This window comes from Monodelphis domestica, chromosome 2 (genome assembly GCF_027887165.1).
Source record: "Monodelphis domestica isolate mMonDom1 chromosome 2, mMonDom1.pri, whole genome shotgun sequence".
NCBI classification, from domain to species: Eukaryota; Metazoa; Chordata; class Mammalia; order Didelphimorphia; family Didelphidae; genus Monodelphis; species Monodelphis domestica.
Window position 1 is genome coordinate 527818639 of NC_077228.1, and position 27885 is coordinate 527846523.

General features: G+C 43.4%; 1 protein-coding gene across 10 annotated transcripts in view; it reads left to right on the top strand.

The window, feature by feature from the left end:
- Window positions 1-27885, top strand: part of DGKG (diacylglycerol kinase gamma) — a 298101-nt gene that overhangs the window by 221131 nt on the left and 49085 nt on the right. For all 10 annotated transcript variants that reach the window (XM_056819855.1, XM_056819854.1, XM_056819858.1 and 7 more), the window contains one exon: window positions 14512-14602. In XM_056819855.1, the coding sequence (XP_056675833.1) occupies window positions 14512-14602 (91 nt within the window). The remainder of the gene's footprint in view (window positions 1-14511; window positions 14603-27885) is intronic.

Genomic DNA, 27885 nt, shown 5'->3' on the forward strand with positions numbered 1-27885 from the left:
GGCATCTCAGTGTCCTTCTGTGCCATTCCAGTGGACAGTGAAACTTGAAGGCCAACATAGGGGGAGGGGTGGATTATGTGTGGTAACAATATTGGTGATGGACAAGAGCAGCTGAAAGAGATCCCTGTGTCCCACGCAGATGGCAGCAGGGCTGGAGAAAGGGCTGAGGGGGAGGTAGAGTGTTGAAGTGACTTTGAGGTTCCTTCAACTCTGAGATTCCCTGACTGTGTCCTCACCAGCACCTGGGAGTGACACGAAGTGGGCAAACATTTTGTTTATGCCTACTCTCATGAGTTACTTTGTATGTGTTGGCATGCCTTGATGCTCCTGGCCCCCTTCCATCTTCCATGGCCACTAGGGGTCATGGAACCCCATAGAAGATACCTCCATTTGTCCAAGCACTACATTGAATCTCTACAGTTCCTGCTAATGTCTCCAATGGACTTTCTGTTCATGTGGAGCTTCTCCTCTGGACCATTCAGGAAGCCACATGCCAGTTCCCTAATGGATGAAGGGATCGCTCTACTCTCACCCCTTTGTAAGGGTCACATCAGCCCTGGATATCTCCTTATGTCCTAGTTTACTATTATTTGCTCCATCTTGTTCTAGCTTTGTAACTCTGGGCAACTCACTGGAGAAGGAAATGGCAAACCCCTCTAGTAACTCTGCCAAGAAAATTCCAAATGGGGATACAAAGAGTCAAACACAACAGAAAAATGACTGCACAACACACAATATACCCACATATATGCATATGTCTGTGTATGAGGGCTCCTTTATCAGTGTGAGAAAAGACTTCATGCTATCTCATATTGATGCCTCAAGTGATCTTCCACGGGTCTTTCCGTGGTCTTCTTGGGGCTATCTCTCTTTCCTATTAATGTTGGATAATTCTCATGTCAGTCTAAGGAGTAAAGACTCCCATTTCTGTACAGTATGGTGTCATGGACCTAGAACTGGAAGGAACCAATGAGGCCATCTAGTCCAATCCCTTCATTTTGTAGATGAGGAAACTGAGGCTTCATGAGGTCATAGATTTAGAACTAGAAGAGTAATATTAGAGACCTTCTAGTCCCGTCCTTCATTTTGAAGAAGAGCAAACTAAGCCCTAAGAGAAAGTCAATGACTTAGAGTCGCAGATTTAAAACCAAAAGGAAATTTGAAAATTGTTTATTATAGAGGTTGTCAACCTCATTTGTGGCATGAAACCACTGAGTGGTCTGGTGAGTGTCGATTTTTAAATTAATACCCAATACTCCAAGTATTATATTTAATAAGATTTATTAATATTTAACTTATAGCAAAAGGAAAATAATAGACTAGAGAAACAGATAGAGCTCACCAGCCTCCCACGTGGAAAAAAGAGCAAGAGAGGCATTACCCACAGTTTAAAAACCATAACGTAAAGGACACACTTAAACCGAAAGGGGAAAAGGGAATTTGGGGATGGGGGAAGAATTCTGGGAGATGAAGTCCAAAGGACACAAAATTTCCACTTATACATAAGGCTGATAGACCATTCCTCATAGTGAGGTCTTTAAATGCATAAAATAAAATTCACAGGATTACAAAAATGGTTATATTTAAATCAATACTTTTTTCATATTCACTGACTCCAGGTCAAGAACCTTTATTTTGTCCAAACCCCTCAAGGAAATGGGCTCAAGGAGGAGAAGTGATTTGTTCAAGGTCACATCAGTGGCCAGTATTTGGACAACCAGATCTCCTGACTTCAGGCGCAATATTCTCACTGCACCACGCTTCCCCTTGGTCCACATGTTCACAAAGGGATAGTCTTAAATCAAAGTTCACAAAGAAATTGAAAACATCCCTAAGGGGTCCTCAACTCCCCCCCCTTTAGACCTGAGTCAGTCCCCAGCAAGTCTTTAAGTCCTTGGCCACCATCACATTCCCTTACCTTCCTTAAGTTTGTTGAGTTATGGTATCTTGTCCATTGCACGTACACATATATGTATGCATATGTATGTGTAGATTGCATTTTGTTTTCAGTCATGTTTTAGTTGTGTCTGACTCTTCATGACCCCATTTGGAGTTTTCTTGGCAGAGATACTAAAGTGGTTTGACATTTCCTTCTCCGATTCATTTGACAGAAGAGGAAACTGAGGCAAACAGGGTGAAGTGACTTGCCCAAGATCACACAGTTAGTATTTGAGCCTGGACTCAAATTCAGGAAGATAAATCTTCCTAACTCCTGGCTGAGCCTTCTATCCACTGGACCACCTAGTCAATACACACACACACACATACATACATACACATATTCATGCATTTATATACACACATGTATTAGTTGAAATATATATGTATATTGTCATGATTGAATTCCATTGTTAAATTAGAATCATCAGCTCCCAGATCTAGAGTTGGAAGTTATCTCAGAGGTTACCTAGTCAACTCCTTTAAAAATAATTTTTTTTTGTTTTGGAATCACCCAGCTTTTCCCTCCCCCCCCAAATTTTTTTTTTTTTAAACCCTTACCTTCCATCTTGGAGTCATTACTGTGTATTGGCTCCAAGACAGAAGAGTGGTAAGGGCTAGGCAATGGGGTGAAGTGACTTGCCCAGGGTCACACGGCTAGGAAGTGGCTGAGGCCAGATTTGAACCTAGGACCTCCCATCTCTAGGCCTGGCTCTCAATCCACTGAGCTACCCAGCTGCCCCCTCCCAAAAAAAATTTTTAAGAAAAAAAGGAAGAGAAAAAATCACAAGTCAATGTATTGAAAAAATATGAAAATGTATGAGATTTGCCTCTGCTGAGGCCTGGGGAGAGGTAGTGTTTGTACCTTTCTTTGGGGGGACCAGGGTTGTTCTTTGTAATCTGGCAGCATTCACAGTTCACCTTTTCATCTTTTTGTGGTCATCATATGTATTGTTTTCTCAAGTTGGCTGACTTTCCTCTGGATCAGTTCATGTAATTCTTCTCAGATTTCTCTGAATTCATCATATCTGCCATTTCGTACAACACAGTAGCATCCCATGACATTCACACACCACAGTGTGTTACCCATTCCCCAGGCAAGAGCCATCTGCTTTACTGTCTAGTTCTTTGATTGCACACAAAAAAAATATATGGCTATGAATATTTGGGCTTATATGGCCAACTCTTTTTACAGATGAGGGAGGCTAAGACCCAGAGAGTATAATAAGTGATTTTCCCAGAGTCCCATAGGAAGTAATTAGCAGAGGCAAGCTTCATACCCTCATCCTCTGCCTCTAAATCTCTGTTTCCCCTGCCATGAAGTTGCTTTGCTCCTATTTTTATTTATTCAGCTGAGTACTATGCAATTTAATTCAAAGAGCCCTGTGTTGTGGCCTAGAATTATATGGGCATTTTATCAAGTTTCCAATCCATTCCAAATGATACAGTGCTCAAAGATCTCATTGGAGGAGACTTAGAATCCCTCTACCAGCCCTTCTGATGTTACAGAAAAGGAAACCAAGGCTTGGGAAGATTTCTCCAAGACCTAAAAGTGCCAGAACTGGGCTTTGAACCCAAATTCTGACTCTCCACTGCTCTTTCCATTGTGTAAGTTGGAAAATCAGTTCCTGAGTATTTTCTGAATTCCTTTTGGAGTTCAGAGCTTCCAAACTGTTCAGGGAAGCAAGATTAAAACTTTACAAAATGCACTTAAGTCACTGGGATACTCAGTGATAATAAACTAAGTTGGGAAATGGAATGTCTCCTGTAAGGAAGAGCACTTTAAGATCTACAAAGCCCTGGAGGCTGGTAGCATTGGCTTTATCTTCATTCTCCAGATAAAGAAATCCTTTCAAATTGATGAAGCCATTGGCATAGGGTTCAAGCTAGAGGCAGGACTTGAACCCAGGCCCTCCTGCCTCCAGGACCAGAATTCTTCCTCTTCCCTCCTAGGTCCCACCTCCTTGTAAGAAGAGAGTCTTATTATCACCACGAATGGCAACCCTTTCACCAGGCTCTTATTCAAAGGACTTTTTTCCCCTTTTTAACTTTCCTAGAACTGTTGCTATTTTCCTCTTACAGCTAAGAGGCATGTAAATTCATTGTAGACATCCCACATTATTCTTTAAGTGCATCACCATCATCTTTTCTTGAGATTAAGTTCTCCTGGTGGCCTAGAAAAGGCCTTTTCCATTATCACAGTCTCAGCATTCAATTAAGTTCAGTTTAACCAATGTTCATTAAGTGCCTTCTCTGTGTAGAGCACTAAGCTAGGCTAAAGGGATGCAATGACATTAGTTGATCAACCCACCATCGGCCACTTATTAAGTATTTATTGTGTCCACAGTGGACAGTATGCTGAGCCTGGAGCCAGGAAAACTCCTCTTCCTGAGTTCAAATCTGGCCTCAGACATTTGCTAACTGTGTGACCCTGGGCAAGTCAATTCACCCTGTCTGCCTCTGTTTTCTCATCTGTAAAATGAGCTGGAGAAGGAAATGGCCAACCATTCGCCAAAAAACTGCAAACAGTGTCACTAAGAAGCAGACACAATTGAAACAACTGAACAGTAATACCTCATTGTCATGATCCAATGAGATGATCGTTGTAAAGTGCGTAGGAGGTACAAATGTTAGCTCTCATTAAGAAGGAGAGAAGGTAAAAATAAGGGAGATCAAGGAAGGCTTCCTGGAGAAGGCCACACCTGAGCTAAACCTGGAAGAGAGGGCAAGGAGTGAGAGATGAAATGTCAATAGGCAGCAACTAGTTGTAAGATTTGGCTGGAACATAGACCGACTGAAGGGAATGGTGTGAAATAAGACTGGAAAGAGGGGGTGAAGCCAAATTGTGGAAGGACTTCCCATGTTGGGCCACTTTTATTGTGGAAGCAATAGGGAGCTACAGAACATCTTTGAGTGGAAGACTAACATTCCTTAGCATGTTTCAAGTGCCTATAATTTGTGTTAGGTGTTAGAGATACAAATCCGAAGAGTGGATGGTTTGGTAGCTATTTAAAGGATGGAGAGCAAACCAAAGGAGAATACAGAAAAACATACCTAGCTAGCATCCTACTCTTCTCTTCAACTAAGATTACTGTAGGACCCAAGTCGTGGCTCTTCTGCCCAAAGGGGTGGAATATATGGGTTAGGGTTCGAGCTCAGGGGTGAGTTTGCCAAGAGCAGACAAGTAAGGTCTGGCCAACATGTAGAAAGTTAGTCATTCCCGATTGAAAGGCGATTGTGGGAAGAGGAAGAGAAAAGGGCAGGGGGAGAAGATGAGGAAGCATTCCAAAAACCATTCAAACACTGTTGGCACAGCTTCACCCAAAAAATGCTGGCAGCCTGGGGTAGACCTCCCAGGATCTGTGGGGTGAGTAATCCGGTGATTGCCCATCCCAGAAGTGAAATGGACAAATGCCAAGTTTAAGAGCAGGAGGACTTCCTTACTGACTGATGGTGAAATGGATGGAGGAGTGTTTGTCAGAGGATTATGGCCAAGGATAGCTAGGTGGCTAGGGGATAGAGAGCCTGGCTTGGAGACAGGAGGTTCTGGGTTCAAATATAGCTTTAGGAATTTCCTAGCTGTATGACCCTGGGCAAGTCACTTGACCCCCATTGCCTAACCCTTACCACTCTTCTGCCTTGGAACCAATACCCAGTATTGATTCTAAGATAGAAGGTGAGGGTTTTTATTTAATGTTTATGTTTAGAGCTGGAAGGGACTAGACCTGACCTATTTATGTTGCAGATGGGAAAACCAAGGCCAAGAAAGCTGAAATTACCCAGAATCAAGCCAGGAATGTCCTCAGAAGCCATCTAGTCTTATTATCTCATTTTACAGATAAGGAAACTGAAGGGCAAAGGCTAAATAACATACGATCATGTGATCTTCTCTAGAAATAGAAGGACCTCAGGGTCCTTCTGGCCCAAACCCTCCTTTGTTGATGTTATTCAGTCATTTTCAATTGTGTCCAACTCTTCATGACCTCATTGGAGGTTTTCTTGGCAAAGATGATAGAGTAGTTGCTCTGGCCCATTTTACAGATGAAGAAACTGAAGCCAATAGGATTAAGTGACTTGCCCAGGGTCACACAGCTGGTAAGCATCTGAGACTGGATTTGAATTCATGAAGATGAGTCTTCCCAACTCTGGGCCCAGGGCTCTATTCGCAGTGCCGCCTAGCTGCCCTACATCCCTCATTTATACATCAAGAAACTGAGACCTGTGGAAATGGATTAACTTGCCCAAAGTCACATAGGTAGTAAGTCCCAGAGGCATAATTTCAAACCAGATGCTCTGCCCCCCAAAACCATTATTTCTTCATCTACTCTTAACCAAAACATCAAATCTAAAAGCCAGGACCTTACTGGGGAGGTCCCACTTCATAACAGCATCTGCCCTGGAGGCAATCACCTAACATTTGTTTTTATGGCCGTGATGATGGAGGAATAGCTAGTCTGGGAGATCTGAGAGCCAAAATCTACCAAATAATTCTTGAACCCTCTACTCTCTGTTGTCCTTCTGTGGCAAGCTCCGTCTATCCAGATCACAGAATGATATGATAATAGATTTAGAGGTAAAAGGGACCTTAGAAGCAGGCATTCAAGTCTAAGCCTCTCATTGTACAGATCTGGCTTGCACAGGGTGACAGGGCTGACAGAATCTGAGGTAGGATTCAAACTCAAATCTTCCTGACTCCAAGTCCAAATAGGAGATTTCATGTCTGCTTTGAGTTCAAGGACTTTCTCCACCCCTAAAGTCTCCTCTACTATGGTATGAGAATAAGAGGGAAGGAAGGAAGGAAGGAAGGAAGGAAGGAAGGAAGGAAGGAAGGAAGGAAGGAAGGAAGGAAGGAAGGAAGGAAGGAAGGAAGGAAGGAAGGAAGGAAGGAAGGAAGGAAGGAAGGAAGGAAGGAAGGAAGGAAGGAAGGAAGGAAGGAAGGAAGGAAGGAAGGAAGGAAGGAAGGGAGGGAGGGAGGGGGAAGGGAGGGAGGAAGGAAGGAAGGAAGGAAGGAAGGAAGGAAGGAAGGAAGGAAGGAAGGAAGGAAGGAAGGAAGGAAGGAAGGAAGGAAGGAAGGAAAGAAGGAAGGAAGGAAGGAAGGAAGGAAGGAAGGAAGGAAGGAAGGAAGGAAGGAAGGAAGGAAGGAAGGAAGGAAGGAAGGAAGGAAGGAAGGAAGGAAAGAAGGAAGGAGGGAGGGAGGGAGGGAGGGAGAGAGGGAGGGAGGGAGGGAGGGAGGGAGGGAGGGAGGGAGGAAGGAAGGAAGGAAGGAAGGAAGGAAGGAAGGAAGGAAGGAAGGAAGGAAGGAAGGAAGGAAGGAAGGAGGGAGGGAGGGAGGGAGGGAGGGAGGGAGGAAGGAAGGAAGGAAGGAAGGAAGGAAGGAAGGAAGGAAGGAAGGAAGGAAGGAAGGAAGGAAGGAAGGAAGGAAGGAAGGAAGGAAGGAAGGAAGGAAGGAAGATCTTTATCTTCCATTTTACAATCAATACACAGTATTGATTCCAAGGCAGAAGAGCAGAAAGGGCTAGGCAATGGGGTTTAAGCAACTTGACCAGGATATCACACAGCTAGAAAGTTTTGGAAGCCAGATTTGAACTCAAAATCTCCCATCTCGAGGTCTGGCTTCCTATCCACTAGGCTCCCTAGCTACCCTCTCTGTCTCCTTTGAAGGAGGGAGATGGGAAGAAAGAGAAACATGATCCCTTTGAGGGAACTAGGCCTCTTGTAGGTCTGGCAGAGGAGTTTCCTCCAGTCCCTAAACAAAATGAATTCTCCCATTTCCTCTTTTGTTTCTTTGCCTGTGGTTGACATTTTTTACACTGTTGGCACAGATGAATGCTAGCAGCATCTGCCAAGCTGAGTCAGCTGGAACCTCATGTGTCTGTTGGGCTAGAAATTGAAAGTTCCATCTTTTTTCTAAATGTTTCCTCCATCATCCTACCAAGATGGTCCTCCCCAGTTGGATGGAATCTTTCCCCAAATCGATCAATCAACAAACATTTAGTAAGCACCTAGGATGTCCCAGGCACTGTGTTAGGCGCTGGGATTGCAAAGGCAAAAATGAAACAGTCCCTGCCCTCAAGGAGCTTCTAATCCAACAGATGAGTGGAGAAGAGACTTAAAGCAGGAAGACCAATTCGAAGGCTTTTGTCTAAATCCAAGCAAGAAGTGATGGTTGGAGCCTCTGGCAGGGTGTCAGGTAGCTGTGTGAGAGAATAGGAAAGGACCCCTATGAAACCGAACCCTTCCTTGTTTAGTCTATCCCATTCTATTTTCACCAGAATCAAATCGTTTTGATGAGTACTGCTTTAGAGTATGATTTGAAGACTGAACGTGATCTTCTACCTTTATTCCATTGTTCTTGTTATTGGGACTTGGAGTCTGAAAAACCACTAGCATCTGGCTGCATTTGGGGACCACTCTGAGGACCAGGATCAGAAGGTCCTGGACTAACCTATCTTTTAGCCTGCTCAATGGAACCAGCCAACCATCACCGGGAGTTGAAAATGACTAGGTGGAACTTAGCAGGTCTATTTCCCAGGATGCAACAATGCCCTTCTGATAAACTGCTCTAAATCCATCCATTCACCGTGGCAATGACACAAAAGGGGGTCCAGTAGGAGGAGGGCAGAGGGTATCCATTATACCAAAGGACCATGAGTGTTGGGTCCGTCCATTCCTAACTAGAATATATTGGCTTCAACCCAAAAAATAGTTCCTGAGAAATGAATTCACTTTTGTGTGTTAATGTGGAATCTTGGCAGAGTCCTGTTTAGCCTGGAGAAAAGATGACTCAGGGGGAACATGATAACTGTCTTTAAGTGTTTAGAAAGTCATGGAAAAGGGATTCAACTTGTCTTGCTTGTCTACAGAGGACAGGACTAAGTAATGGGTAGAAATTGAAAAGAGATGAATTCTGACTTGACTCCAAGTAAAACTTTCCTAATTGTGAGAGCTATTCCAAAGTGGAAGGGGCTAACCTGACAGGTAGTGAGTTCCCTGTCCTTACACATATTCAAACAGGGGCTGGCTGACTACTAGTTATGGATAACAAAGTGGGGATTCCTTTCAATTATGTTTGAGTTGAATGAGATGGCCACTGAGGTCCCTTCTATTTCTGATGTTCTGGGCTTCTGTCCACTCAGCAGCTTCATTTCTTTTTATTCTCTTTGCTTGGCATTGATTTAGGCTGGACATTTCTGACTTTCGAAACTTGCTTAAGGGGAAATTCTGCCTGTTTTGCTGATGACTTGTTTTCCAATATGTCAAGGGTCATGAAGGCTTCCAAGGGGCTTAGAAAAATTCACCATAAAAACGAGACAGAACAAAAGAAAATGAGTTTCACCCACACATCTCTGGCCTCCAGGGAAGCTCCTGTTCTCTTAGGTCCTTTCAGTCAGTCCCCAGTGCCCCCAGAGTGTCTTAACCTCCTATCTGGAACCCTTTGAGGACAATATTGAACCACAGAAAACTGGGAACCCTCTAAGGACAAGTCATAGGGCCATAGCATCAGACATAGAAATGGAAGAGAATTTAGACCATCAAACCCAACTCCCTCATTTTGCAGGTGAGGAAACTGAGGTCAAGCAAGCCTAAAGGACTTGCCCAGGGTCACACAGCCAGCAAGCATCTGAAGTTGGAAGTCTTTTCCTCTGGGGTAACAAAACGTTAACTTAGGAATCATTCTCCTAATCCCAGGAGAAAAGAAAGGCGTCCATTGGTTTGGAAGTGGAAGATGAGAGAGAGGAGGAAGTCCAGGATAATGCCCAGATTCCAAGCAGGACTTGGCCAATGTTGGCCATCTGGGGAGAAAGAGAGGAATTAAGAAGAAATTAATTGCTTGGAAAAGATAACCCTTACTCGTGTGGTTTAGATCACATATGACCTTTCCATAAATCCAGTCCTAAATCCAAATCCACTGTTTAATCCCTTGTAATTATATAGGGCAAAATCACAAAGCCCTTTTCTATACATCATCACATTTCAGGCTTACAACAACCCCGGAAGGTAAGGAGGGCAGGCCTTCTTTTCTCTGTTTGCCAAAAGAGAAAATCAAGGCTCACGGTTACATCGGATGACCAGCCTAATGCCCCAGAGTCAGAAAGTAAGTGATAGAGCTGTTCTGACTCCTGGCCCTGGGCTCTGTTCACTCCATGGTTCAAGCTCCCAAAGACAGGCTCTCAGCCTCCCCTCTGGCCAGGAATGGATTTGATGCTAGGCTGGGCACTCGCAAGTGTTCTTACACAATTACAAAAGAAAAAGAAAAAAACAAATTTGAGGGAAATCATTGTCTCTATTATTTCTACTAAAAATGTGGCATCCCAAAATTGGTAACAAACTGGCTTTGAATTGTGTAAATGTGTGGTCCATTCTTCAGTGGATAAGTGATCCAATGAGAAACGTGTTAGTAATGGCTTTGAATCGGTAAATGTGGGGTCCATTCTTCAGTGGATAAGTGATCCAATGAGAAACGTGTTAGTAATGGCTTTGAATTGTGTAAATGTGGGGTCCATTCTTCAGTGGATAAGTGATCCAATGAGAAACGTGTTAGTAATGGCTTTGAATTGTGTAAATGTGGGGTCCATTCTTCAGTGGATAAGTGATCCAATGAGAAACGTGTTAGTAATGGCTTTGAATTGTGTAAATGTGGGGTCCATTCTTCAATGGATAAGTGATCCAATGAGAAACATGTCAGTAATGGCTTTGAATTGTGTAAATGTGGGGTCCATTCTTCAGTGGATAAGTGATCCAATGAGAAACATGTCAGTAATGGCTTTGAATGTGTAAATGTGGGGTCCATTCTTCAGTGGATAAGTGATCCAATAAGCATCATGTCAGTAATGGCTCCAAGTTGTGTAAATGTGGGGTCCATTCTTCAATGGATAAGTGATCCAATGAGAAACATGTCAGTAATGGCTTTGAATTGTGTAAATGTGGGGTCCATTCTTCAATGGATAAGTGATCCAATGAGAAACATGTCAGTAATGGCTTTGAATGTGTAAATGTGGGGTCCATTCTTCAGTGGATAAGTGATCCAATAAGCATCATGTCAGTAATGGCTCCAAGTTGTGTAAATGTGGGGTCCATTCTTCAATGGATAAGTGATCCAATGAGAAACATGTCAGTAATGGCTTTGAATGTGTAAATGTGGGGTCCATTCTTCAGTGGATAAGTGATCCAATAAGCATCATGTCAGTAATGGCTCCAAGTTGTGTAAATGTGGGGTCCATTCTTCAATGGATAAGTGATCCAATGAGAAACATGTCAGTAATGGCTTTGAATTGTGTAAATGTGGGGTCCATTCTTCAATGGATAAGTGATCCAATGAGAAACATGTCAGTAATGGCTTTGAATGTGTAAATGTGGGGTCCATTCTTCAGTGGATAAGTGATCCAATAAGCATCATGTCAGTAATGGCTCCAAGTTGTGTAAATGTGGGGTCCATTCTTCAATGGATAAGTGATCCAATGAGAAATGTGTTAGTAATGGCTTTGAATTGTGTAAATGTGGGGTCCATTCTTCAGTGGATAAGTGATCCAATAAGCATCATGTCAGTAATGGCTCCAAGTTGTGTAAATGTGGGGTCCATTCTTCAATGGATAAGTGATCCAATGAGAAACATGTCAGTAATGGCTTTGAATGTGTAAATGTGGGGTCCATTCTTCAGTGGATAAGTGATCCAATAAGCATCATGTCAGTAATGGCTCCAAGTTGTGTAAATGTGGGGTCCATTCTTCAATGGATAAGTGATCCAATGAGAAACATGTCAGTAATGGCTTTGAATTGTGTAAATGTGGGGTCCATTCTTCAATGGATAAGTGATCCAATGAGAAACATGTCAGTAATGGCTTTGAATGTGTAAATGTGGGGTCCATTCTTCAGTGGATAAGTGATCCAATAAGCATCATGTCAGTAATGGCTCCAAGTTGTGTAAATGTGGGGTCCATTCTTCAATGGATAAGTGATCCAATGAGAAATGTGTTAGTAATGGCTTTGAATTGTGTAAATGTGGGGTCCATTCTTCAATGGATAAGTGATCTAATGAGAAACATGTTAGTGATGGCTTCGAAATACTGTTCAAACTATCTAAGAATCAGAAAACTGACAACAACTCGGAGATGCCATCTTCAATTGCCCATTAAATTGGTAACAATCATTTAAGTGAAACTGTGAAATAAGAATGCTATTACATTGTGGGTAGAACTGTGAACTGGTGCCATCTTAAACAGAATCAACACTATAATCCACTTTGATCCAGGGATTTATCTGCTAATATATGCTTTTTGTTTTGAAAAAGTGTTTCTGATTTCATGTGTGATTCTTAAAAATTATTTGTGAGGCAGCTGGATGGTTCAGTGGAGAGAGAGAGAGCTAGGGATTAGAGATGGGAGGTCCTGGGTTCAAATGTGACCTCAGACACCTCCTCGCTGTATGACCCTGGGCAAGACACTTAACCCCCATTCCCTAGCCCTTACTGCTCTTCTGTCTTGGAACTGATATTATCAATTCTAAGACAGGAGATAAGGGTGGTTGGTTTTTTTTTTAATGAATGTGACAATATACTCTCATTCCTTCAATAGTTTTCCCATTGTTTTGGCATTGCCATTCTCTCCAGGGGTGTGATTTGTTGCCCCTTCATGCCATAGTCAGTAGTTAGTGGGCTCTACTTATAGACAAAAATATCAGGGTTTGAATACCGCTTTGGACACTTACTGAGCACTTCAGTAAACCTCTGTGAGGCTCAGTTTCCCCATTGGTAAAATGAGGATAATGGATAATAATAGCCCTTACCTCACAGTATTGATGGAAAGATCCAATAAGGGCATGTTTATTAAATGCTTTGCAAAGTTTAAAGGTTAAGTAATAATAACCAGCAGTTTTCCATAACTTTTTAAGGTTTGCAGAGCACTTTACAAATATGATCTTATTGGATCCCCACAACAACCCTGGAAAGTAGGTGCTATTATTATCCTCATTTTACATATTGGGAAACTGAGGCAGACAGGATTTAAGGAACTCACCTTGACTCCAGGTCCAATGTTTTGCCCATGGCACCACCTAACCGCCTCTAAATAAACATTAGCTGTTCTTATTATTGTAATTCCTATTCTTCCAGGAGAGGCATCTTGGTTTAATGGATGGAGAGCTGGTCTTGAAGGCAGTTAGAGCTATGCTGGCTGTGTCACCCTGGACAAGCCACTTAACTTCTCAGCAGCCAGGGGCAAATCTCTAAAGAATTGCTCACTGCAGAGAGAGCAATGACCTGCATCAGCAGAAGGAGTTTCCTCCTCCTAGAGTTCCTTGTGCTGATGCAACCACAAGTCCAGTCCCCCATCCTCCTCCTCAGATCTATCCAGCAATCTGGAGCCCACCACGGTGGTCTTCCATTTTGTGGGTACCAGCGGAGTCCTCGGACCTTGTCCTTTCCAATTATGCATTTCCTTAGCACCATTTCTAGGGCATGGATCAATGTTGCCAACAAGGAGACAATAAGAGAAGCTGATTGTCCGTAAGGAGAGAGGCAAATGGCTCCTGCCTACATTTGATTCTACCCCCTTCTAGAGTCTTGGATTCAATTATAGCCACTAAATATTAGACAGGATATTGATGACCTGGAGCACACCCAGAGGAAGATGGCCAGGGAGTGAGAACAATTACCTATTTGTGTGCACTTTGTCTTCCTAATAGGTCAGCTCCCTGAGGGCAGAAACAGACTTCCCTTTTTCTCTGCTTCTCCAACATTCCATTCTGTGGCTGATTCTTGTTAAGTGCTTAACTGTTTAATTAAATTAATTAATTAATTAAAAACTGAGTGATCAGTTTATTGAGTTAAAGGACTCTGGAAATTGGTCTGGAGCAAAGAGGATTGGGGAAGTTGGAACAGGATCTGTCTCCAAGGGAGCCAATCACAGCGTCTCCCAGCTAGAATGGAACCTCCAAGATCATCTGGTCTGGCTCCTTGATTTTACAGCTGAGGAAACTGAGGCTCAGAGAGATAACTGTAAGGATCACCCAGCCCGTTAGAGGCAGAATGGGACTAGAACCATTCTTTCTTGCTTCCCAGATTTAATAAGTTAGATTCATTCAGCTTTAATTTTGGAGAAATTAAATGGTGTCCGTGTGTTCAAATTAAAGGAAGCCAAATTTGGAGTTAATCTAAGGACCTTCATAATAATCAGGATTGTTTCAAGATGGAATGGTTGGTTATCTAGACCATTTCCATGCAGAATAGACTCCCATTATGTCACCAACCCAACAAATGCCCTCCAGCCAGCTTCTGCTTTTATGCCTTCTGGGATGAATAGGTCACTACTCACAAGGCAGGCCATTTGTTGGGTTGGTGACATAATGGGAGTCTATCCTGCATGGAAATGGTCTAGATAACCAACCACTTTAAGCTCTAGGATTTTCAGGACACAAGAGTGTAACTGGAGAGAGGGAAGAGAGACTCTTCTTTCTTTCCATGACTGTCTGTCATTCCTTCCATGAATGCTGAAGATCCAGGTATCATCTGGGTCTACCCAGGACTGAGTCAAGGATATCTTGAATAAGCTCCATTTTTCTCTCTTTTTTGCATCGTAGGTTGAAGAATAAGCTATTGTACTTTGAATGTGGCACCACAGAAACCTTTGCTTCAAGCTGCAAGAGGCTACACACCTTCATAGAGGTGGAGGTAAGTCCCGGCCATTGCAGATTTGGAACTAGAAGCAACTTTAGAAGTCATTAAGCCCCTCCCCCACCAGCAAAGACAGGATTTGAACCCTGGTCTCCTGACTCCAAGTCCAACACACTATTTATTCTCCTGTTCTGCTTCTCTAGAAATGTGCCACTGTCCCCACTAAGCCTCAGTTTCTTCTACAAAATCGAAATAACGTCTTCTGTGGCATCTGTGTCACAGCATTATTGCTGAACCTTAGCTGCCAGGGCCTTGCCCTTCACATCCCCCTGGATCTCTGGGTAAATTCCTAGACAACCCAAGTGTCCAGGTTGTCTTTCCCTGCTCGACCATAAGGTCCTCTGGGCAAGACGCCCAACACACAGTAGATGATTGATCAATACTTGCTGACTGGTTGACTAGGCATTAGGAAAGTCAGATGAAATCATTCTGTAAGGCTTGAAAGCAGTCAATGAATATATATCATTTAAAATAAATAATTTAAATTTAAAATCATATAATACCACATGCTAAATCATAGGGGATGTTAAATGTATGAGATGAGACGATTGAACATCCAGCACAATACAACGTAATATATCATGGGATGGAAAACAACACGATAATATAATGTCATCTGATATATAATATGGGATGGAATGGGATGAGGTCAATAATCTAGTGTCATTTGTAATATAGCACAATATAAAGCAGAACAAAGAATGTATAATATGTGATATGAAGTTATAACATTATGATGTCATGTGTGTGAGATTTAAAATAGTGAAGCCCATAAACTGTAGTGAGTTAAAATGGTTGAGGTTATAAATTGTGATAGATATAAGAGAGGGTGAGTAAAATTGACCACAGAAAATATGTTTCACTACAGTGTCTTGGTTTTTAAATCAAATATAAGGTGGTCACCAGGGAAATATTCCCAATTATTCAAATACCCAAGTCAACTGGGTTTTATAGATTTTTAATTAATAATATAATGAGGAATTAGAGAAAGAGAGAAAGAGTAGGAAAGGAATAATTATGAAGGGCCTCAAGCCAATATGGCCTAGACCTGAGTCTTAAGAGAGAGAATCAGTCAGTCAGTCTTTTAACACTCACCACAAGGTCTGCCTAAACAAGGATTCTAGTGACACCAGGCCAGCTCCATCTCAGCTGACTTCACCAGAGAGAGCTCCAGCAAGACCTCCTTAGAGATTGTCCTCCAAGAGCTTCCCTTCTCCAGAGCCTCTCTCAAGAGATTCTTCCCAAGCGGTCCTCATCAGAGATCCTCCGAAAGGATTTCTCCAAAAGGATATATCTCCTCAAGAGATTCTGCTTTTTCTTATATAGGGGTTTTTCTCCCATGTCACCTCCCCTAAGTCCCTACATCTACCAATCACTGTAGACGCTTTCCAAAGGACTGCCCATCTAAATTCCTGCTAAGTCGACCAACCTCTTCAGTAAGTCTGAATCAGAAAAAATGCTGCTGTGTCAACCAAATCTCCTCAGTAAGTCTGAACGAGAGAAAACACAGCTGAGTCAACTAATCTCATCAAGAGAAAACTTGCCCAACCCTTTTAGGTACCTATCATCCCATTGTATCAATTCTAAAAATAGGCCTGGGTCAAAGAACTCCTTGCCTTATTATAAGCATGGGTCCAAGTACTTTCTTTGTTTAGCAAAGAGTTTTCTCCCCTAAAGCAGTCTTAAGTACAGTTGGGGTAGAGGTCCTCCCATTTCTGATCCTGACGAGTTCTCACATCAAAATGGGGAATGTTTCTCAGTAGGGAATTTGTTCCAATTAAGAATTCCCAGATGGGAAAATTTTTAACATTCACAAGTCTGAGAGATTTCAAGATTTACAATCCCCCCTGATGATCATTGGGAGACTAGTCTCCCCATTGATCATTTAACATAATCAATTTGTAATCCTAAATGCACTTCTAACTATAGATATACATGATATTCAAATTTCTAAGAGGAATTAGAATAGTGAGAGAGGAATAGTAAAGAAAAGAAAGCAAAACCAATGTTTTGCTAGACGCATTGACAGAAAACCAAATTAGGGGCAGTCCCTTTTGGCATAAATGTGTACAATTACAATAAATGTTTAATCAAAGTTCAGTTCAATCAATCATATCCAAAGTTCATTCTTGATCTTCTTGATGAAGTGTAGGTTTTCCAGAATCTTTCTGCAACAGTTCATTCTCTGGATATAAAAGTTTCAAGCTTCTTTCTTGAAGATCTTTTCTCAAACAAAATCAAATTTTGAATTTTTATAAAAGTACAATCTCAAACAAAAAATTCAAAATTCAAAAATTCTTAGATTTTAAATTAAAATACAATCCCCCCTGAAGTAGGTGTTAAAAAACATTCAGTTCAACTCAGAATGCAATGTTGAGTTATGGGGGTGTATGAGTCAATTATCAAAAGAAGAGATATAATAAATAATCAAAAACATAAGGAAAAATTCAAAATAGGCCCTTGTATAGGTGCAATATAAAGTAATTTCTATCCCACAAGTCTGTAGGACAGAATGCAGTAATATGTCATTTAGCCATTTGCAGCCAAGACTACAGGAAGTTGCCATAATATAAGAAGAAAAGAATTAGAATTCTATTTTGATAGGGAAGCGTCATTCCCTCATCTGATTTTTTTGTCATTCTCAGGGATATAGGGAGCCAGCATGATAGTCAAACTTTGTACTTGTATGAGTACTTCGAAAAGAGTGTAGATACAAGGAAGTCCTACAACTTAACATATGTCAAGCGTCGCAACCTCGAGTCTCACATTAGTATTTCATGGGTGCTCTTTTTGGCACTATTCAGGTTAAGTCTGTGCTCCTTGTTTTTTATCCCCTTTTCTGGAATCATACATAAACATTAATCACAGTCCTATAATATTTTATCAATAAATGGCAGGTTCCCATAGTTTAAAGCTTTTAGGTATATATTGATATTATAGCAAGAACATATATTAACTTCTATTACTGCAGGAAAAAAATATTAATATTAATTATGTGTACCTTCAGTACAAAAATGAGAAAAAATCAAATATTCTAATCAAAATAAAGAAAAGAAATAATAAATATAAGGAAAAAATCAGTAATTCAATGTGTTCTCAAAAAAAAAAACAGCATCCTCTTGTCTAAGGATTATTATCTCCAATGCATGCAATAGGTTTCAGTCAATCAGTCTCAGCAGAAGATGCTTTCTTCACATGTGAGCAGTGAATCCTACATGTGTTATAATAAAAATAACATAACATCACGTGTATTATATCACCTATATAATGCAGCATATGCCATATGTAATATCATATAATAATTTAATAATATAGTATAATGATAGCATAATACAATATATTATAATCTTCCAGATATTTGGCTTGATCCAGGCATGAGCAATGACAATAGAGTCCAGGTTGAGGTTGTGGCCGGGGGCTGGTGACTGAATGGAAAAGCTGGATGATGGCGCAGGACATGGTGCTGCTGATGGCCAACCACAGAGCCATTGGTGCCAGCTCTCCAAATGGGCACATGACATAGTGGCTAGGTTAGGAAGGCCCAGGTCAAATCTTGGCACTGGACAAAGTACTTAACATGTCTGTGCCTCAGTTTCCTCCTCTCTAAATTGAGAAGATTGGACCCCATGGCACCTAAGGTCTCTTCTCTCTCTAGACCTAGGATCCTCAGAACACCCTCTGTTGTTTCTCCAAATCTTCCCTGACTTGCACCAACTTGTGCAGTACTCTTCACCTCTCTTTCCTTCCCTGGATCATTGACTCTCTTTGGTTCCACTCACCACCATGATGGGGCTCTGAGTGTCAAAGAGCTAAAGTTAGAGAGCCAGGGACCCACTCATTTTACAAAAGAGGAAACTGAGGGCCACAAACCAAGATTAGAGAGGTAGTAGGAAGTAGAAAAGGATCTGAACCCAAGTCTTGTGACTCCAAAGCCAACCTTCTTTGAGCATTAGTTGCCTCTTGCTACCCAGAAAAGGTAATAAAGCTGCACCTGGACTGCCCCATGCCAATCAACCCTCTTCGTTGTCACCTCACTCTCCATAGTGATCTCATTGGTAACAGGGAGCACCCAATGAGGAGACACCCTCTACCAATGCAAATGAGGTGTCAGAGATCCCAGAGGTAAAGTGACCTGTCCAGGGTCCCACAGCCAGAAGGATCCAAGCCTTACTGACTGAAGCTCATTCTCTCCATTAGGCCCCCTGCCTGTCCTTTGGCTTCTTTTGCCCTCAATTCAGCAGCCCTGAGGGAAATAAGGGACTCTGGTATACATCAAGGCTAGCTCAGAAGGGACTTTGGAAATCAGCCAGGCCAGAGGTTCTGAGCCTTTTTTGGGTCACCGATCCATTGGTCACTGTTTGTTGTGGTTGCTGACTGCCCAGAGGGAATCGTCCTCCCCAGGGAGGCTTCTGAATCAAAACCAAATTTCAAAGGTTTCTCAGCGTCCCATCTAGCTCTGTTGCTGGCCTCTTCTCTGCCTCTCCCTCTGTTGCCTGGTTACCAACGCACCAATGGGCAAAGCCTATTTCTCCATCTGAATCCGCCCAGTGAACCTTTTGCCAAGAAAAAAACCATGGGGAGAGTGGAGCTGCCTCCCGTGCTGCTGGTGCCTGTAGGATGCTGAGGGGAGGCCAGGGAGAGGAGGGGCCCCCTCTTCTATTTACATACAAATCTGCTGATGGGGAAAGCAAGGGGGCACCAGGAGAGAGCCATGGCTGCCTGATTTGAGTTTAGAAAAAGCAGATACGAGGGCAGTTTTCCTGTTGGTACAAGCATCTGGCAGGGTCTCTTTAAACATACACTGTGTGAATGATGGAGCCAGGGGAACTGAAGCAAGCTGACGCCCAGCAGAACCTTCTAGTCTTCTCCTACCTCCTACAGCTGTGTTTGACACTGTGCCAGGAACAGTCATGCCAGGCTCTCTCTCCCTCCCTCCCTCCCTCCCTCCCTCCCCCTCCTCTCCTTTCCTCCCTCCCTCCTTCTCCTCTCCCTCTCCCTCTCCCTCTCTCTCTCTCTCCTCTCCTCTCTCTCTCTCTCTCTCTCTCTCTCTCTCTCTCTCTCTCTCTCTCTCTCTCTCTCTCTCTCTCTCTCTCTCTCTCTCTCCCTCCTTCTCTCTCTCTCTCTCTCTCTCTCTCTCTCTCTCTCTCTCTCTCTCTCTCTCTCTCTCTCTCTCTCTCTCTCTCTCTCTCTCTCCTGTCCCTCTCTCTGTCTCTGTCTCTGTCTCTCTCCCTCTCCCTCTCCATCTCTCTCTCTCTCACTCACTCACTCTCTCCCTCTCTCCTCTGTCTCTCCCTCTCCCTCTCTCTGTCTATCTCTCTTTCTCTTTCTCACTCTCTCCCTCTTTCCTCTGTCTTTCTCCCTTTCTCTCTTTTCTCTCTCCCCCTTTCTCTTTCTCTCTTCTTTCTTCTCTTATTTCTCTTCTCTCTCTTCTTTTCTCTCTCTTCTCTCTCTCACATCTTTTCTCTCTCTCTTTCTCTCTCCCCCCTCCCTCTCTGTCTCTCTCTCCTTCTTTATCTGTCTTGTCTGTCTGTGCCTCTCTCTCTCTCTCTCTCTCTCTCTCTCTCTTCTCTCTCTCTCTCTCTCTCTCTCTCTCTCTCTCTCACTCACACACACACACACACACACACACACACACAGCCAGGCGTCCCTCTGCCAGCTTTAGGTCTTAGAGGAAAGATTATTTCCATAATTTAGAAACAGGCCTCAGGACACAGGGAGAAGCTGGCCCCCTTTTAGTCTTTGCTTAGGATTCATGCTTCACCATGCACAGCAGGATTGTATATGTGTGCACACGTGTGTGTTGTGGGCTACTGGGACAGGTTTCAGGAAACTTCCTGTTCTCTCTCTGTCCTAATAATGGTTCCTTTTAGCATTTATTCATAAAGAGTGAGCAAAAAGAAAAAGAAAAATCATGCGAGAAGCAGCGCCTGGCAGGCTGACCAACAGGAGTGCCCACTGAGGAGCCGAGGAAATGGCAGATCTCTCCAGGATGAATTTGGACCTTCCCTGCCAGGCTCCCAAGATGAAACAGGAAGAGAGGTAGGGGAGGGATGTGGGGGAGATTGTGGGGCCCCCTAAAAGGTTACCTCCACAGAGAGAGGAGCTGCTGCTGGGGTCAGGAAGAGCAGGAATCATGGAAGGACGCTCTGCCTGGGGTCTCTGAGGCAGGTTGGCTCTGTCAGCACAGTTCTGGGGCTGGTTAGCTACCTGGATGGCCGGAGGATGGCCGGGACACCTGTGAAGTGGTGAAAGCCTCCCCGGGTGCAGCGAGATCCTTTTCCGGCGCATTCCTAGAAAGATGTGGATGAGAACTGTACCAAATCGGCAGGGAAGGATTGCCATCAGCATCAGAGAATGGAGTGCCTACAATGGGGAGATCCCTGGGCTGAAGCACTTGGTTGAGGCCTGAAGTCATTGTCTTGGGGTAAATCTGCTGAGAAATCTTCGGCTGCCCATTCAGATGAGCTCGAGTTCTGCCACCTAACCTCATTAGACTGGGGTGCCCTTTGCTTGCCTGACTGGCCCATCATAGGACCCTCTGGCCATCCTGCATGGGAAGCAAACCTTGGGTCCAATCTTGGACTCCAAGGCAAAGTCTTTGTCCTCTCTGCCTCTCTGAAGCAAATGTCCGCTCCAGCTGGGACAAGGACTGCTCCATTCTTGGTCTCTGTAACCCTCGCCCTGTGCCTGGCGCAGCGGAGATGCCTAATTCTCTTTTTTTTAAAAACCGACACAGAAATGGACGTAGAACTCAAGTGCATGTGATCAAGCCCACCCGAAGCTCTAAACTCCCTTTATAGAGGGTCTTCCTCCCATCGACTCACTCAGGTGATTTTTTGTTGATGTCCAGTTGTTTCAGTCTTGTTCAACTCTCCTGGAACCATTTGAGGTTTTCTTGGCAAATATATTGGAATTATCTGCCATTTCCTCGTCCAGCTCATTTTACAGATGAGAAAACCAAGGCAAACTGGATGAAGTGACTTACCCAGGATCACACAGCTAAGACACTAGTTGCCATTTCCTTCTTCAGCTTCACACAAACGATGAATTAATAACTAGCATTGATATAGCATTTTAAGGCTTGCAAAAGTACTTTACAAATATGATCTCATTTGATCCTCACAACAACTCACAATTATACATATTTTTATTACCTTCATTTTACAGGTGAGGAAACTGAGGCAAACAGAGTTTGTAACTGGCCCAAGTTCACATAGCTAGTAATTGTCTGCGGCAGGATTTGAACTCGGGTCTTCCTGACTCCAAGTCTGGTGCTGTAGCCTTCCCCCCACAATCTTGAAATGAGCTTTTTTAAAAGGGAGCACAGGAGCGAACCAGCTGCAGTACCATAAATCACGGAGGAGAAGCACTCGTAAAAGTTTGGCAGGCTGCTAAAAAAATATCATTTAATCTATTTTGGAGGTTTCTTTCCATGACTCTTACTGGGAACCGAATGGTATATAATCTACCTCCTTCAAGAGGCCATTCTTGATCGTCCAAGTTGTTAATGCCGCCCGGCCAAAAAAAGGATCGCTCTATTTGTTTTCTCCCACGTTTACTCAAGGTCATTAGAAAGGAGAATCAGAGAAGGAAGGGACCTCAGAGGCAGTCCAGACCAACTGCCCCATTTTACAGATGAGGAAACTGAGGCCCAACAAGGCTAAGTGACTTAGCCAATGTCCCACAAGGAGTCAACATTCATCAGAGGTAGGATTTGAACCCAGGTCCTCCAAGGTCAGAACCAGGGCTCCTTCCATTATACCCCTTGGAAGAGCCAGTGTCTGCCAGTGGGTTGTGTCCCTCGGAACATGGTAAGCCCTTTGAAGGCAGGACTGTCCCACTTTAGCCATCAGATCCAGAGCCATGGGGAGTGCCTAGCATGGGGGAGGCAATTAATAAATACTTGCAGATTCGCTGCCAGATGTTTTTTTATAGACATATATATATATATATACACTATATATTTATGATCCAAGCCCCAACACCTTGCTTTTATATACACACATTCATAATGTATCCATCCTACACACATGTACATGTGTGTACATACATGTGTGCATGCATATGTGTATAGTGTATGCTTGCACATATAAGAGGAGTGTGGCTTAGTCCCTACCAAGCTGACCTTGGGGTCAGAAAGACCCAGAATCAAATCCTGCCTCTGACCCATCTGGGCTCTGTGACCCTAGACAAGTCACTTGACTTCTCAGCGCCCCTCTCCAAAGCTGTCTGACTCAATAGACATTTACTGAGTGCCTACTGTGCGCCAGGCATGTGCTAAGCTGGGGACACAGAGACAAAAGGCACAGCCTGCCCTGGAGGAGCTTCCAATCTACTGGAGGAAGTGTGTGGACATCATGGACATCTATATCTACACCTGCATCAACCTCTAGGCTTTGCCTTGAGGAACGGCTATCAGGTCACTCCTCACTTCTCTTCCTGACCAGAAAAAGGAGGAGTCAAGAGCTGTCCATCTCCACAGCCTTCTCAAGGATCTCCCACCGTCTCCTCCCCTCCAGGCCTCTGTGTCTCTGGAGACCAAGGGAAGAGGCGCTCGCAGCTCCTCTTGCTTCTCCCCCCACCCCTTCCCCATTGGGGTTGGGAACTCGCCACCCCTGCGATGCCTCCCAAAAGAAAGGAGAGAGAGGTTGGCGAGGCGGAGAGGTGACGGGAGCTTCAAACAGCAACAAGCAGGGCTCATTTCCCCTCAGCTCTGGAAACCCTCGAAACGTGTGCCAAGATACGGGCTAAATGTCCAGGCAAATACGCTCCAGTTCGACAGGAGCTCTCAGAGGACCAGGGATTTGGGACGCGGCTCCGAGCAAGGAAGGAAGTTTCCTCATCTGTTTCCTTCTTGGTGGCCAAAGCTGCCAGTGTGCCATGCTTCACGCCCGGACCTGGGACAAGGATGCACAAAGAACGCTGTGTCTCAGCCGACCACAGATGTTTATGAGAAAGAAAACTAGGTCAGAAAGGGGAAAAGCAACTTACAGCAGCGTAAGGAGGCGAGCTCAGAAGCAGGAACCAGTTGCACCCATCCAGATCGGGGAGGAAGGCAAGGGCGGTGGAATTCCTCCCCATTTCCCCTTGCTGTGGGCCCTCACCAAAGCTGAGGGCTGCCCCCATCAATGAGAACAGCCTGTTCCTCTCCACTGCCTTCCCTGCGCCTCCCAATTAGCCACCCCAATTTCATTTAAACACTCAACATCAATAAGCTTTTACAAAGCAAATTTACTCTCAGTAAATAGCAATTACTGGCCCACCCAGCACCTCAGGGACACATTCTCACCTGTCCTGTCTTGGTCTTTAGGGAGAATGGACTCAAACTTAGAGCAGGTGAGTTCTATATAACGTTGGTCCCAGCAATATGGAGTGGATGGTGGATGAATCCCGGCAATATGGAGTGGATGGTGGATGAGTCCTCAGCATCCACTGGACTGGGATCCAGCAGTCACTCCTTGCTCTTCAGGGCCTCATTGCTGAGCTGGTTACAAAATTCAGACCCCAAGGTCCCTGCTCTGATCCCTTCGCTTAATCAGGAAAAGGGCAAATGCAGAAAAGACCCCAGTCCAGTTTTGATAGGCTTCCTATTGGCCTCAGAGAGAAGGATCAGTCCCCTTCTAACGTTCTCTCTCATCAGACACCATCAGCAAAGGAGTCAAGCCAAGAGCACAGCCAAAGAGGAAAAGTCAACAAAAACTCTACCCTTTTTGAAGACTCTTAATTCTATCCATGTAGCTAATCTAAAAGGCTTCTTCTAACCACATGATTAGCAGACTAGAATTGGTTACAGGCTCCACGCTGGAAGGCTCTCCAGCTCTCCTGGAAATAGAGTCTCCAATCTCTTCCCCATGAGGAACAGAATCCACCTGTCAAGCCAATGTTTGCCAAGTGCAAGAGCTAGTCTCCATTACAATAATGGAGTGGATGAGAGATATTCTAGCAGCTAGCGAGCCCAGGAAACTTCTCCTGCACAAGGTGGGCTTTGAGCTGAGACTTGAAGGAAATCGGGAGGTCTGTGTGAGGAAGGAGAGCATTCCAGATATGGGGGATAGCTAGTGTAAAGGCAAAAAGATGGGCAATGGAGTACCATGTTGGAGAGATACCAAGTAGGTCCATGTAGTCAGATCATAGGCAAAGATGTTACAACTAAGCAGATGGATGGCTCACAGATGCTCTTTGGAGAGGTAAAGGAGATTAAGGGCTATCCAACAGAAACGAGAAACATCCTTCTAGGGGCAAAGTGGTCATCTGAGCCTGAATTGCTCATGAAGAGCATTTGTAAGAAATGACTACCAGGAAGATAATTGCAGCTCATGCAGTAACATCTATGCAGAACTCAACAAAAGCCTCCAAGCAAAATCAGCAGGTACTTGGATCTATGGAGACTTGATTGCAAGGATGAAGACAAGAGAGGAAGAGGGGGAAAAAGAGCCTGAAAACATGTTGTAGAAATAAATCATGAAAGAACCCAATCCGACCTGCTAAAACAAGCAATCGATGATTTAAAAGGGGAGAGAGAAATGAATAAAAGAACAGACATTGGTGGAGACTGCCACTATTTCCTAAGGATTTATATTATACTACCCATGTAAATGAGTGTCCACAATAAGGAGACCCAAAGAGCCTATAAACTACCTCAGTTAGAAACAGAGAAATATGGCAGTCCAGGGCAACATTCATTTAGGACATAAAGTCCTTCCTAAAATCTCATTGGGGAAGTGGGGCGAGGGGAGCTGGGTGGCTCAGTGGATGGAGAGCCAAGCCTAGAGATGGAAGGTCCTGGGCAAATCTAGTTTCAGATACTTCCTAGCTGTGTGATCCTGGGCAAGTCACTTGACCTCCATTGCCTAGATCTTACCACTTCTGCCTTGGAACCAATACATAGTATTGATTCCAATATGGAAGGTGAGGGTTTAAAAAAAAATTTTAAGAATTAAAAATTTAAAAAATAAAATCTAATGGGGGACAATGGTGGAAAATTATGAGCGTTACCACCACATAGAAAAATGAAAAGCAATAGAGGAAAATTAAGCTTATAGAAAAATTGCCAATATACTGAATTAAGCCAAGCAATTACCAGAGAATACAAGGAAGAAACTAAAAAGAGGATAACAGGTGAAACATTGTGAATGGATGGAAATCCACATCATCAGTGGGAAAACATATGTCAAGGAGATCCCAGACCCATCAGTTTTGCAGTATGTGTGTACACATATATATTGTGCCTGGACCTAGGATTTCATTGGCAAGCAGAATGTTTTTTATTAGGAAATGAATGCAGATGGATCATGGGAAGTTTTGCAACAATCTTATAGTGTTGCTTTGTGGGAAGGTAAAGGAATAAGCATTTGTCTAACACCTACTACATGTCAAGTACTGTGCTAAGTGCTTTACAAATATCATCTCATTTGATCTTCATGACAACTCTGAGAGATAACCAGGCTATTATTATCCTCTCCTCTTCTTACAACCAAGGAAACCGAAGCAAACAGAGATTAAATGACTTGTTCAGAGTCACAAGCTAACAAGTGTCCAAGGCTAGATTTGAACTCAAGGCTTATCAATGCCAGGTCCAGAACTCTATCCACTCAGCTACCTAGCTGCTTCAGTGCTGGGGCAATGAAAGATCTCGATTTGTCCATTTTCACATAACCAATGCAAATTAACATGGGATCTCAGGTGTAGAGCTTGAAGGGTCCTCAAGCGTCATCTAATCGAAACCCTTCATTTTACAGATAAACTGAGGCCCAGGGTTGAAAAGCCAATGGCCCATGATCATAAGAGCAGCAGGTTATTAGGCAACTAGGACTGTCAATTTATAAATAGAAAGGAGCTCAGTTCAGACCATCTAATTCAGTCCTTCCTTTTTAAGGTGAGGAAATTTGAGACTCAGGGAGGTTACTCTCCCTCTCCCCCACCCCAGAAGGGTAAGGGATGCACTCCACTGTAAATGCTTATGCATTAGAAGATTGTTCTGTACATCCCAGTCAGAAATGTTCATTTTCAATCTGCATTTGCTGACTCTGCCTTTCTTTCCCTTAGACTTCCCTCTTTTTCATTTCCTATGGGTGGGTTTACCACTCGTTTCACTTCATCAATTCCCCCTCTTTTTTTAATACATTTTTTTTACTTTTAAACATTATTTTATTTGTTCATTTTCAAACACTATTCCTTGGAAACAACGATCATTTTCTTTTCCTCCCCCCCCCCACCCCTCCCATAGCCGATGCACGATTCCACTGGGTATCACATGTGTTCTTGATTCGAACCCATTTCCATGTTGTTGGTATTTGCACTAGGGTGTTCATTTAGAGTCTCTACTCAGTCATATCCCCTCATCCTCTGTAGTCCAGCAGTTGCCTTTCCTCGGTGTTTTTACTCCCACAATTTGTCCTCTGCTTGTGGATGGTGTTTTTCCTCCTAGGTCCCTGCAAATTGTTCAGGGACATTGCATTGACACTAATGGGGAAGTCCATTACCTTTGATTGTACCACAGTGTATCAGTCTCTGTGTACAATGTTCTCCTGGTTCTGCTCCTTTCACTCTGCATCAGTTCCTGGAGGTTGTTCCAGTCTCCATGGAATCCCTCCACTTTATTATTCCTTTGAGCACAATAGTATTCCATCACCAACATATACCACAATTTGTTCAGCCATTCCCCAATTGAAGGGCATCCCCTCATTTTCCAATTTTTGGCCACCACAAAGAGCGCAGCTATGAATATTCTTGTACAGGTCTTTTTCCTTATTATCTCTTTGGGGTACAAACCCAGCAGGGCTATGGCTGGATCAAAGGGCAGATAGTATTTTATCACCCTTGGGGCATAGTTCCAAATTGCCCTCCAGAATGGTTGGATCAATTTACAACTCCACCAGCAATGAAAAAAATACAAAGGAAGGGGGCCTTGCAGTCCCAGATCTCAAACTATACTATAAAGCAGCAGTCATCAAAACAATTTGATACTGGCTAAGAGACAGAAAGGAGGATCAGTGGAATAGACTTGGAGTAAGTGACCTCAGCAAGACAGTATATGACAAGCCCAAAGACCCCAGCTTCTGGTACAAAAACCCACTGACAAAAATTGCTGGGAAAACTGGAAGACAGTGTGGGAGAGATTAGGTTTGGATCAACACCTCACACCCTACACCAAGATAAACTCAGAATGGGTGAATGACTTGAACATAAAGAAGGAAACTATAAGTAAATTAGGTGAACACAGAATAGTATACATGTCAGACCTTTGGGAAGGGAAAGACTTTAAAACCAAGCAAGACATA